The 12,505-nt window shown below is 41.5% G+C and overlaps 1 protein-coding gene across 9 annotated transcripts in view; it reads right to left on the bottom strand.

Moving 5' to 3' along the window:
* Nucleotides 1-12,234, bottom strand: part of fmnl2a (formin-like 2a) — a 45,621-nt gene extending 33,387 nt beyond the window's left edge. For 6 of the 9 annotated variants that reach the window (XR_010166135.1, XM_063887842.1, XM_063887838.1 and 3 more), the window contains exon 1: nucleotides 11,591-12,234. Coding sequence is in view for 8 of the 9 variants with exons in the window: in XM_063887842.1 (XP_063743912.1) it covers nucleotides 11,591-11,704 (114 nt within the window). In the remaining variant the exon portion in view is untranslated. The remainder of the gene's footprint in view (nucleotides 1-11,590) is intronic. The other 3 variants (XM_063887846.1, XM_063887839.1, XM_063887845.1) reach the window with 2 other exon arrangements.
* Between the last annotated feature and the right edge of the window lie 271 nt (nucleotides 12,235-12,505).

The raw sequence follows: 12,505 nt of genomic DNA, 5'->3' as shown, positions 1-12,505 counted from the left end.
AAAACTAATATTTATAATAGAAATACTAAGCAAAGTGCATATAAATGACTCACTCTATTAAAAAGTATAATTGAGACTAAGTATTTTCATCTAAATATTGGATTTTTGGCAAATAATGGCTAAGTACTGTATTAGAAATGAAAAAAGTATTGGTTTGAGTGTGCAAACGTGGTTCTTAGGTAAGAAGAGTAACACAAATTCCTTATAAAGAAAATGCTGTATATCTTAAGAAGGCATGGATAATAAACCCAACCCTTTTTACAGGCCATGTAAATTATTCCTGCAGGACGTACATGTCTACACGTATGTGCGCCAGTGTGCGTGCATAAGCCAGGGTTACATAATGCATTTATATCTCGGGGAAAATAATGCACTTTAAATAGACAAAACAAGAATACAGCATGTCATGCACTCTGCACACTGGCAGGTCAGTTACAACCAATTACCCACAAAGCACCACTATGTACAGTATACTGTGTCGGACACAACTAAAAGACAACCACACACAAAGGTTGAACAGCTGACACACATTGTTGTTGTTTTCTGGTTTGTGACCTTAACAACGATTCACTGCCACAGAACATGTGATTCTTGCGGTACTCCTTAAAATAATGTTTTATTGCATCTGGACAACAGGTTTTTCACAGTTGAGGTTTGACAGGCTGAACAGATCCTGGGTCAGAGAAGTCCTCCTCTGCTGTTAGGGGGCCTGGGATCCCCTCTCACCATGGTGATGCTAAAGTATGCCACAGTGGATCCACTCACAACTGTGCTACTATGACAATAAGTAGTTCAACTTTAACAGCTGCTACCGATATCAATGAATGCCAATGTTTATCCTCACATCAGGCTGATGGCTCAGAAATATGTGTACATGTATCCTCTCATTAAGCCGTTTGAGTCATAAAAAGAGTAAAAATAGGCAGCTGGCTGGAAGCCCACCAACCGACCAACCACTACTTTCCAGGAGGTCTGCGGAGGCACGGCCTTCACAGCACAGCTGGCTACAAAAGCAAACACACAGCCACATGAGGGCCTGCCTTAATTGCAACTGCTGTAAAAAGACGTACTATGCTAGAAAAACAAGAAGCTATACAGTTAAAAGTATGTTAGTCTAGAATAGTCTGAACATCTACACCTGCGGAGAAAATTAAGAGACCATTTCAGCATTATCATTTTCTCTTGCTTTATTATTCATAGGTCTGTCTTTGAGTGAAATGTTTTTTTTATTTATTATTATTATTATTATTATTATTGTATTCTATAAACTACTGACAGTTTTTCTCATTTTCACTGCAATGGCTGCCATACATGTAGAGATAAAGATTTAAGAAAAATTTGGAGTGGACTCTTCATTTTTTCCGGAGCTGTATAATCGGAAAAGTTAATACAGTCACACTTTGACAGTAATGTTCCTCCAGTCTGGTCTTTTGTTTATTGAGTACCCTGGACACCTTAATAATCAGCCCACAGGCTTTCAAAATGTAAAACAACTGTTACAAACTGCAAAGAGTTTACCTGGAGGGATTCAAGTCCTGACTCACACTAACGGATGTTCACTCTTACAGTCTGGTGTTGCAGATGTTTCATTTGCCTCTAATGCTGCCAGCATCCAAGGTCAAATGGGTTATCCCTTTCATCATCATCATCATCATCATCATCATCATCATCATCATCATCATCAGAAAACAATACTACAAGGTAGTTCAAAGTATTTTACCAGAATTAAAACTAAAGTACAATAAAGTGGACTAGTTAACTTCCACATGTTGGCTTTTGCATCAGCAGTGTGCACAAAAGAACTCAATACAACACACAAGGTTTCTGGTATGCTTTTTTTCAAGTTGGGGGGAGTAATGAGTTTTTAATGGGCAATTGGCCTCCGTTTCAAGCTCCATTAGAGTCTTCTTGTTCCAATACAGAATGTGAAAACCCATCTACCACAGCATGAAAACTGCTTTAAAGAAAGAGAGTGTCAGTAAAGTGTTGAAAACAAGCTTCCGAGTTAACTTCTACTAATGCACATATAATACACATTAACAAGATACTGAAAGAGACAGAAAGAGACTAAAGAGTGCGGTGCCTCTCAGCCACACTTCGTCCTCTCCCATATTTTTCTGAGCAGGGATTGATTTGTCCTTGGGGACTTGGGCTGCATTGAGTCTGAGACCCGCCCACGCTCCTCTTTCTGCCAGCTCTACCTTTTTTTCCCTGCTAATGCACCAACTCCAGAAACAACTTCAATCTTCAGGACTGAGCATGTAGATCTGGCATCTAAATCATCAAAACTCTTTTCTCCATGAATGTGAAACAACACAAAATCTAAATAATAACAGATCGCATCTTCTAATGGTGTAAACACCCAGTTTGCAACATCCAAAGCAATGTTCCAACCCCCACGTTATTACTGTTCTTTGAAACCTCTTGCTGTGTTTTTAATGAGCATTACAGACACAAGACTACAGGCCACAACAAGAAAAACTTCTGAGTGCATCAGTCATTTAGGATTAGTCATAACAAACATTTTCAAATTGCTCAATACCATGGAAATGGTACAGTTATCTCCCAATGCTCACTTTATCAATTCACAAAGTCCTAACAAAGTTAGCCCTTCGGGCTACTCTAAGTTGAAAAACACCCTCACAAAGTACATTCCAGTTATTTCTCTTCCCGTTAACCCTACACGGATGCAGAGGAGCACTGCAGAACAGACATGAGAATCCAAATCATTTTCCTGTTGGAAGTAGTGAAGGATATGTGCCTTCATAAGGGAGAAAGGAGTAGGAGGGCCCTGAGGCATGTACTATCCAGACCGAGCTGTCCGCCCCTCATTAGCGCAGCGTGGATCTGTAAGCCTTTGTGTTCTTTGAGGGCACAGGTGTCCCCTGTCTGTCCTCAGATTAGTTTTGTAATCCACAGGACCCCCTGCTCCAGCTCAGCAGCCCCCTTCATCTGGACGGTAGTGTTTATGTTTGTGAAGCTGTTCACTGGAATGTCTCTTATCCACTTGGTGAGTTCAAATGTTTGAGCCCGACTTAATACGTACTGCAGTTCTGCAAACCTCACCTCAGCGGGCTCTTATCACCAGCTACTCTCATTGATATAATATAACTCTCCACACCTTTTCTGAAACTGCATTTTGTGAGCCATACCACAGAAATGCAACACCACTGTGTATATGATTGATGACACAGTAAAATCAAGTTATACGCACAGAATACAGCAGCTGCAAGTGGGAGGAATCAAATGTAACTTCCTCTGTGCAAACATCTTAGAACTTGAGGGTAGAGCCAAGCCTTCTGATTCAGATTGTGTTCAATAAACCTTTGAGGTAAGACATTTGAACACTAGATTGGTATTGTTGTATGGAAACAAGCAGAATATTGCAAAAGGGCTGGTGTAATGTTTACATTGTGGGTAAATCCCTCTGGCTCGAAAGGGAATGGCTTTCATGCTGGATGTTATCCAAATACCGGAAACATTATGGAGATGAGTTGAAGCAGCAGGAAGTTGTCCAAACAAAACAAGTGATACATGAACACAGATGAGTTCTAGCCAGGCCAGATGTTTAGGGGTTGCAAAAGTGTCTGGACTGAGGTGGAGTCCATGTTTTTGTCCAAGCAAAAAAAGAATATGAATAAGGAAAGTTGTTTATCTGCAAGCTAAACACTTGCTCACAAGAGGGAGGTACAGTGGGTCATCGAATGAAATCATTGGTTTACTTGAATTTGTTGGGTCAGGTTTGAAGAAAACATCCTCTGATAAAGTTGGGTTGCTTTCAGTAGGTGGCAGCCGGATAAACAGGACATTTATGAGCTCACAAAAAGGAGGCTGACTAATTTAACGATGCTGCTAAGTATAATCCTTTAGAGCTTTTAATCTGTCTTGTATTAACTACAGTATCCCATGACAACCACACACACTCGTCTGTTGTGTTGTAGCACAGTATACCCCAATATTTTAACAAACTATTCACAACCTATTCTCTAATAGATCACCTTAAAGATATCTTATAAATGAATCATTTTGCACTAGTCACTACTGTAGCACACCATTACAAAACAAATGACGAATATTCTTGACTAATCGAACTACAATTCTAATCTGTGGTGAAATACAGTTCTGTTTTAAGGGCACAATTATTCATCTATGCCTTGATGCAACTTAAACCGCCTAAAGAATAGCATAATAAGAAAAGAAAAAATCCTGTTGTGGATTATTTTAGGACTAATATAGAAATATTATCTACAGAAATCCCATTGTAGTGGTTGCAGCACACCCCACCCTTCATTGATGATTGGTAGAATCAACACTGCCAGTAGCAAACACAGCAATATGCTTCTGTGTTATCCAGTAAAGAGATAACACAAATATATGGGAAACATTGAAAAAAATATAGATAGACATTGAAGCAAGCACAAGTCCTTAAGGCCAGGCAGAAGTATGCATAGTAGGATACTACAGAGTTGACAGCTTACCCACTGAGCATTATGGATTATGATCAACATAAATCCTATTGTGTATTTGCAGTCAGATGAGTCAAAGCTAAAACATCTAAACTTCACAGAACATACTCACTCACAAAAATCAGAAACTGAAGCCTCTACTCATTAGTCTACATTGGGACTTATCCTGAGGCAATAACAAGCTTTTCATTGGCTTAGAGGCTGTGATACAGTCGTAGCAACCTCTGTAATGCGTTTTTGGGAGAAATATTTAAAATGTGTTTTAACCAAATGCCAGTTAAATAACACACTGTTGGAAAAAAGTAATAAAGCCTACAAAAACAACAGTGTGCTATCAATCGTCAGACCCACTGAATGAATACTTTTGGTGTGGGGGGTCCAGGGTGAAAGACACATCATATGTCCAATAAAGCCTGAAACAACAGACTTTTGCATTGTCTGGAGCTGTGAAGGGGCCTATATCAAACTCTGGCAAGGTCCCGTTGCCTTTCAATGTACTTCAGTGATCCTACATTCAAATGCAACAGAACCTCCCATTCTGCTCTGCAGATGTTAATTCTGGCAAGTCGTTACCAGACAAAACCTGCCTTTTTGACTCTGGCAGCGGCAAAAGCAGCATATGTCCCAAGAAAGAACATTCAGGAAAAACAGAAACAAGGCGGTTTTAAAGTGAACTACCAAGCCAAACTAAGTACTACAAGTTAGGCCTGGGTTTCAGTCCATATCCAACTTCGGTCTGTACACTTTCCCATATATGGATGGAAGAACCCTGTGTCGTTATTGTACACGGTTGAAAAAAGTAATCGGTAAACAAAATGTTCCAACAACCCAAATGTCAATATCAATGTCACAAGATAATGCTGACCCTGAAGCCACAACACACCACTATTTGTCACAACGACACAGACATTTGAAGGCTTTCCTGGACAGGGTCTCAGATAAAAAGCTCTAAAGTTTTAACATTAACTCATTCTTAACAGTTCATAAACAAAACACCCACTTTTGTGAAGCACTTTGGCCGAGCAATCTTAGTTTATTAGCACAGCTGCCATCTTGGAGCATGGACAGATCCGGACCATAATGCACTTCTCTAAAGAGCAGAGACTCTCCTGCTCTTTTGTGTGGCCCTTGGATTGGTCCTGTTGGACAACACTGGAAACTGGCTGTGACCAACACAAAAGAGGACCAGGCTGGACTGTTCCAGGATGCGTCGTTGTACACCTGCTTCTTACGCAGGAAGGCCTACAGCAAAGATAATCACGGCCAAGTCCAAAACTAAAGCCTTACTCGGGAGTGACGTCAAAAAGCTCCTGGGGAAAGTTTCTGTTTCTTTTCAAACTGTTTGTATTGATAGCTGGCATTCAGTACCACATTTCAGCTGTGTGAAGAAAAAATCTCAATTGCTCTTGCTATTCTGTAGCTGAGACAGAACCAGGTTACTAACCCAGACTCAGCCCAGAGACTTTATACGAGTCCAGCACCAGAACAAGGACCGGGTGCTGTTCCTTGTTTAAAAAATGTTTTTAGGTCAATATCACCTTGGTCAGTACTCACTGCCACACAAGCTGCAGTGCAGAAAATGAAACTACCCCCAAATGTGTGAATGTCAAAACTGAACAGAGAACAACAATAGGGATTGAAGCCCCAGTGGTTTTATCTCAGCAGTGCAAGGCCAAGACAAACCTGTTCCCATATAATCAGCTGACCGTCTGCCAGCCAGGCAAGATGCCTTTCAGGCTTCGTGTCAGGGTTTTGTGCAGAACATTATCCCTCAACACTGCAGCAGCTCACATCCCTTCTGAGAGGCCGCAGAGGTCGGCCTACTGGATGCTGGATCTCATCGCTCCCCGAGCATTTCATGCTCAGCTCTGTTACGGCTAATTGGTGGGCATCATGGGGCTCCAACTAGCACAAACACACATGCTTATACACAAGCATGTACGCACGTACACACACATATGTGGGTATGTGCGGTGGCCTCTCGCAGCCTGCCGGGTCTGGGTCCAGTGCCAGGCTCCGTCTTGGGCCCTCCACAGAATAAAGAGCAGCTCTGTTCCCGGGTCTGCTGCACGGGATTCAGCCAGTGTTCACCCTCTGCTCCTCAGACAATACCCATTGTTCTGCTTTTTAATGAAGAAGAGTCGACATGGAAAAACTAGAAGGGTTAGCTTAGTCACTTCCTGGGTCCCATGTAATAGTGAAGGAGATGGATGGATCCCTGTGTTTGCACAAAGGTTATGGGAGAAACAAACAACATGCTCGAAGACAGCCGAGGCAATATTTGCAATATTTTCTGAACACCTGAAAATTAAAATTCCTGTATACTATAACTATAGCTCTGTCTCTGTATTTATGTTTAAATTGTAGATGTTTACCAGCTAGACGCCAACTTTGTCAGTGTGCCGTCCCGTGCTGAGCAGGCAGCAGACAGTGTCTCAGAACTGTTCTGCCTAATTTAAGCAATGATCATGAGAATTCAAACCAAAGCAGGAAATGTGTGTTGTTAATTTAAAATATCAATAGGACTTGAATTGACAGATCATTTTCTTTGGATTCATCAATAGATTTGTAAAAGACATTGATTATACTAGCCTTAAATACATCTTTCCAAACTTCAGTTTTTAGTTTGTTTAGGCTCAGTTTAAGGGTTTTTTCGTTGAGCTGTTGTGTGGGCAGGTAAAACACAGCTAGCTTGGATCTGTAAATGTGACAAATTACACTACAGTTAAACCGGACGGCCACTCTTGTGATTAAACTAAGGAGTACATTTCAGATGCAAGACAAATAACAGCAACCTATGGTGCTTCAGCAGCCTTTAAACAAAGAAGCTTAGATGTAATCTGGAGGGACTTTTAAGAAGAGCAGCTACAACAACAGCTAAGCCTATTTTCCCCATATGGCATTTAAACAAGTATTGTCTGTAAACGTCTCTGCCCCTCTGACAGCAGACATGATATTCAGCTGTGAGACTGGTGTGGATGTGGGTACAACTTTATTTGATGTGAGCTCTGTGGTTAGCTGAAGCAGAAGAGCAGACATGAGGCCTGAGTTAAATTCCTGCTACACAGAGTCATTTTCCTGTGGTTCAGCATGAAGCATATAGACCGGCTCCTTCTGTACAAATGACTCAGAGATCCACTGCTGTCATTTCATGCTTTCAGCCAGTGGGAAATTATAGACCAAGAGACACATTTGCCCCTTTCACGTGTTGCTTGTACCTTCTAATGGTGGGCTGAATGACAGCTTTGGATTGATTAAGTATAACATCTGGAGTAAATTGATCTACCAAGATGTTGACAATTTGATTCTCTGGGTTATGAGCGTTTTGCTGTGCAAAGTAAACATTTAAAGGGTTCTCCTCACACTAGCAGCTCATCATCATGTGGGACCCATCTTCTTGTAGACTTGTCTCAGCAACACCATGGCAACCACAAGAGAGGTGAAGACTTGCAAACGTGCTCGCTACGCAACTACAGAGCCATTTTTACTAGATGTCAAATGTGAAAAGCTAAGCCCTTTTAAACACTAAACAAGTTACATTTACAAGACACACAAAGCAAAGAGCCCACTTAAACACGTGTGTGTGTGATACATTCCAGCTTTTACTAACATGGAAATCTACCACCTTTGTTCTTTAAACAATGAATATTTGGGTTTACTCTACACCTCACTTCACGGCCATGGTCACATGTGACTTAGCCTTTCTTATCACAGCAGAGGCCTTGCATTACAATTAGCCAGAGTCTGTTTCCAACATCAGCTGTTGGCTCCAGGGATTCATTAGACGGAGTCTTCAATGGGAGCTTTTGATTTAATAGAAAATGCTCGCAGTAAACATTTTTTATGCAAAAAGTGGTACCATATCACACACATCTTACCCTAACCCTAACTTCTAGAAAGGATATTTTCTTGTTGGTAGCTGACAGTAAGCAGGATGTCTAAAAACACCACTAAGCATAGACTAAATGTGATCTAGTTTTTTATCAAACACATTGATGTTTACAATTCATTCGAAAAAAGCAGTTGACAAAACAATCTCCTCTCAAGGTCCACTTTCTCACTGGTTACTGGAGCTTTTGACTTTCAGTGGAAGCTGTTTTACATCTGAGAAGTTTCTGGAAATTACTTTTTTATATTGTAAAATACTTAATGGGATTGAATGGCTAGCTTAATTTGGAAACAGACAGCCTTTTTAACTCCATTTATTACCGTAAGCAAAGCATACACAAAATGAAATAGAGACAGGGTATCGCACATTGATCTTTTGGGGCATTTTTGGTGTCCTAAATGTGCCGGTGACACAAGGTTTAGTACTCAAAATTGTAATTAAATGTGTTGTCAGGTTATAAGCCTTATTATTTGCGCATGTGTTTTTGACAGGGCGACGGGCCATCGGGAAGTTTGGAGAAACTCCCAGGTGTCCTGAATATTGGTGGACTGTAAACATATTGGTTCAGAGGCTGGCAGTGGTTGGCTTTAAACTGAGCCAGTCTCCCAGCTAACCTTGGCCTGCCTAGCTAATCTTGTTTTGATTAAATGTAGAAGTGAAGTGCTTATCCAAACTCAGGAAGCAAGAGTCAACAAGACATCCTAAAGTCTCTTGAAGGGCTTTGGAATAATATATTTTATATATTACAAAAACTATATTGGCAATAAAATCACTGCCAACTAAAATGTCAGGCTTCTTCATCTCAAAGCTCCGGCCTGAATTTAATTCCCAGCAGATCCCTGCTGTAGCAATTATCCATATTCTCTGTGTGGTTATACACATATGTGGTGTGTTCAGATGGTGGAGGTCATGAGTCAATATTTCAAAGGAAGCTTTTCATATCACACAGCATGGACCCGAATTAAAATACTGTATGTCCTTGATGGAAATTCAAGGGTTTAGTTAGGCGAGTGCTTGAATGTACTGGAACACGGCACAAGACTTTAATCCAAAAGGCTCCCTACTGCTACTCAGGGCTTGCCTGTTGATCAAACACATTAGGAGTGGAAGGTAAACAGTCTGACTGCCATTCCCTCCTGCCTAGGTTGCGAATATAATAAGGGAATGAGGGATTTTCTTTGCAGTAATTCACAACTGAAAATGATGTGTTTTCTTTTTGTTGTTTTGAGATTTATAAAGAGGATGAAAGATAAACCATCAATGATTAGGTGAAAGGAATGATGGTCAGCAGCAAAGCACACTTAAATGTTGACTCATCAGCATGGGTTACCGCTGATATGTTAGGGAAGGCTACTGAGAGGGGTGACGAGGTATTATCCTTATCTGCTATTCAAACCAAAGTGAGGTCATCAGAGTCACACAGTGCCACTCACTGGAGCCATCAATGGAGCCCACAGCCATCAGGCACGGCTGAGACACATTAGGGTTTAAATGGTACTAAATAACTCTAAATGATGTGATTATAGCACTAAATTCTTCTAAAGCTGGAAGGCTTCCATCCCACCATGAGCTGAGGCATCATGCTGGCAGCAGGGGTGAGGAAGGGAGTGAGTGGGGGAGTTCCTGACATGCTGTGAGGATCTGCTTTTCTGACAACCAGCCCACAAAATCCTCGAGTTAGACAGGTGGATTTGTTTTCCTTCTTGAAGGCATAATAAGGATTAGTTATGTTACGTCAGTTATTCCTGACGTTCCGTTCCTGACGTTTAGAAACCCATATGTAAGAAGGGAAACCTCAATGCTCAGACATAAGTAAGCAAATTGAAAAGCAGACGTGAATAAGGAGAAGCTCCAAATCCCTCTGTTGTGTTATGTCAGACCTCACTGCCCTAAAGGCTTCTGCGCAAAATAGGATTCATCAGTGTCCGACCAGCAGCAATCACACCCCAACACTACACAGCAGCACACAATGATTTGACTTCCACCTAAACTTGATCCACTTTCTGTAATGGGCTTACAGGCTGAAAGGTCTGTGCAGAACAAGATCATTACATAACATGCTCAACATTAGCCATAGCAAAGCCCTGAACCAGAAAAAAAGCAGCAAAGAAAAGTTGAAAGCAAATAAAACATTTCAATCAAGCTTCTGTAAGAACCAGCTTTCTGAAGTCAAAATCCTTCCGCTGAGAAGCTAATGTTCATGAGAGCAGTGGGCCAGGCAACAATCACGTTTGACCCACATTTTACCAGCTCTCAAATTTCACCATCACTGCACTGTTCTTCTATTTTGGCCTTTATTCACTGGCTGGGGAGCTTTGTGGGGAAAAGTGTCTCCATCAGCAAAAACATATTTGATACCAACAACAATGGCCTCTATTATCATTTTGTAGTGAAAGTGATTATGGTTAATAATGATCTGGTGCTTCTTAAAACTAAATCTGCATTAGTCAGTCAATTAGTTTTAGTCAACAATCAGCACAGACACTTTTCTTTCTCCTCTAACTGACCTTAATGCATTTCAAAGTCTGGAGGATCTTTCAACAACACCAGGAATGTGCAGCATTCCCTCTCAGGTAACATAATTGTTGACAGGCGTTGGTTGACACTTTATGATGTGACAGATGTTTCAAAAGGAGCTGGCATGCTAGGGCACTTAGAGCTTCAGTAGTGAGCTAGCGTCTGGACTCATAAAGTTAGGGAATACTGCCATAAAAATAAATCTTTTAACTGCAGGTGTCTCGGGTGTAATTACAATTGGAAATGTACAGGAGCATTGGAATGGTTTTAGGCTGCTGAATAAGAAGGCTAATGTACAGTAAACATTTAATATGTTGTGTTTGAAGTCAAGGGAGCCCAAATGGTGTGTATTTCAGCATGGTGTAGGGAAAAGTTAAAAGCCTCAGAAACTTCTTGAGTTAAAAAAAAAGATAAAAGATACATTTGAGTGTCAATAAGTTCATTATCCTGCTATAAATCAACTTTGATAAGGGTTGAAAAGTCTTCAAAAAGTGTTACCTTACCCTCAAATCAGTATTCAAGCATTGCAACAGATGCAAATCTCTTGTACCTCTCACACAAGTTTCTTTTTTGTCGGAATACCCCTTGTCTCTGAACAACAAAGGACATGCGTGCTGGACAAACAGCACCCACCAACACACAGCTGTCCCGTCCCAGGAGAGCGAAGCATGGAGGGAACAAAGAGCAGACCAGATGAAAAAGATGTTTTGTCGCTTACCAAAACCGTTGCAAATCTTTCCTCCAGTTCACTGGGCTCGGGCATGGGTAGTTTCAGAGGCATGTTGTGTCCCCTGAAATCAGTGTGCTGGTCCATGCTCCCTGCGTTCCCCATGTTTGACCAACAACTAGCCTACAAGTTTTCACCCTCTTTCTTTCACTTGATAAAATCTCCGCACGGCGAAAAGAAAGAAAAAATATCCTCAGGTGCTTTGGTTTTGTCGACTTCGCAGACTCCTTAGAGGTTTAGATCCTGTTCTTCAACATAAAGCACACGTGAAGGAGGCAGCATAATGCAACGGGTCCGAGGAGCAGCGGCAGCGGCAGAGCCCCTGGTGAGGCATTTTCACGGCGGAATGAGGAGACCTGGAAACTTCCACACGGACCTTTCTTAGCTGTTATCCGTATCTTGCACAATTTCGGCTCCACTCCCAGCCGGTAGTAATGACGACAAGCATGATTCAAGCTTTTTTGCAATCCCCCCCGTCTCCCTGTCTGTTAGTAGTGAGTGGAGCTGCTTCGCTAATCCCTCCGCTGCTGACCAGCTAGTTAATGAGGAGGGGGCTCCACAAACACACACTCACTCACAGCACACACACCGCGGCTGCACACAGACTCATCCCTCCCTACAATGAGTCCTTTGAGGGGGCAAGCCTCCCACTTCTTCTCGGGGCGTAGTTCCCAAAGCCGTCGCTAAGGAGATGATATTTTTTGTGTTGCATTGTGGTACTTCGAGTCCATTGTGAGAGAACTTTGGTCCCCCCAGGATAGTTACAGGGGCTCTTTAGAGGGAATTCATTATTTACTCTTGATGTACTTTATGGGCTTTTAGTCAAGGTATTTTAAATCCTGTTTAAGGGTTACATTTGTTGCAGTTAAGAAAACAACAAGTAGCCCGAACTTACATCAACTTAAT

This window comes from Eleginops maclovinus, chromosome 7 (genome assembly GCF_036324505.1).
Source record: "Eleginops maclovinus isolate JMC-PN-2008 ecotype Puerto Natales chromosome 7, JC_Emac_rtc_rv5, whole genome shotgun sequence".
Classification (NCBI taxonomy): Eukaryota; Metazoa; Chordata; class Actinopteri; order Perciformes; family Eleginopidae; genus Eleginops; species Eleginops maclovinus.
This window is presented reverse-complemented; position numbering and strand designations above follow the sequence as displayed.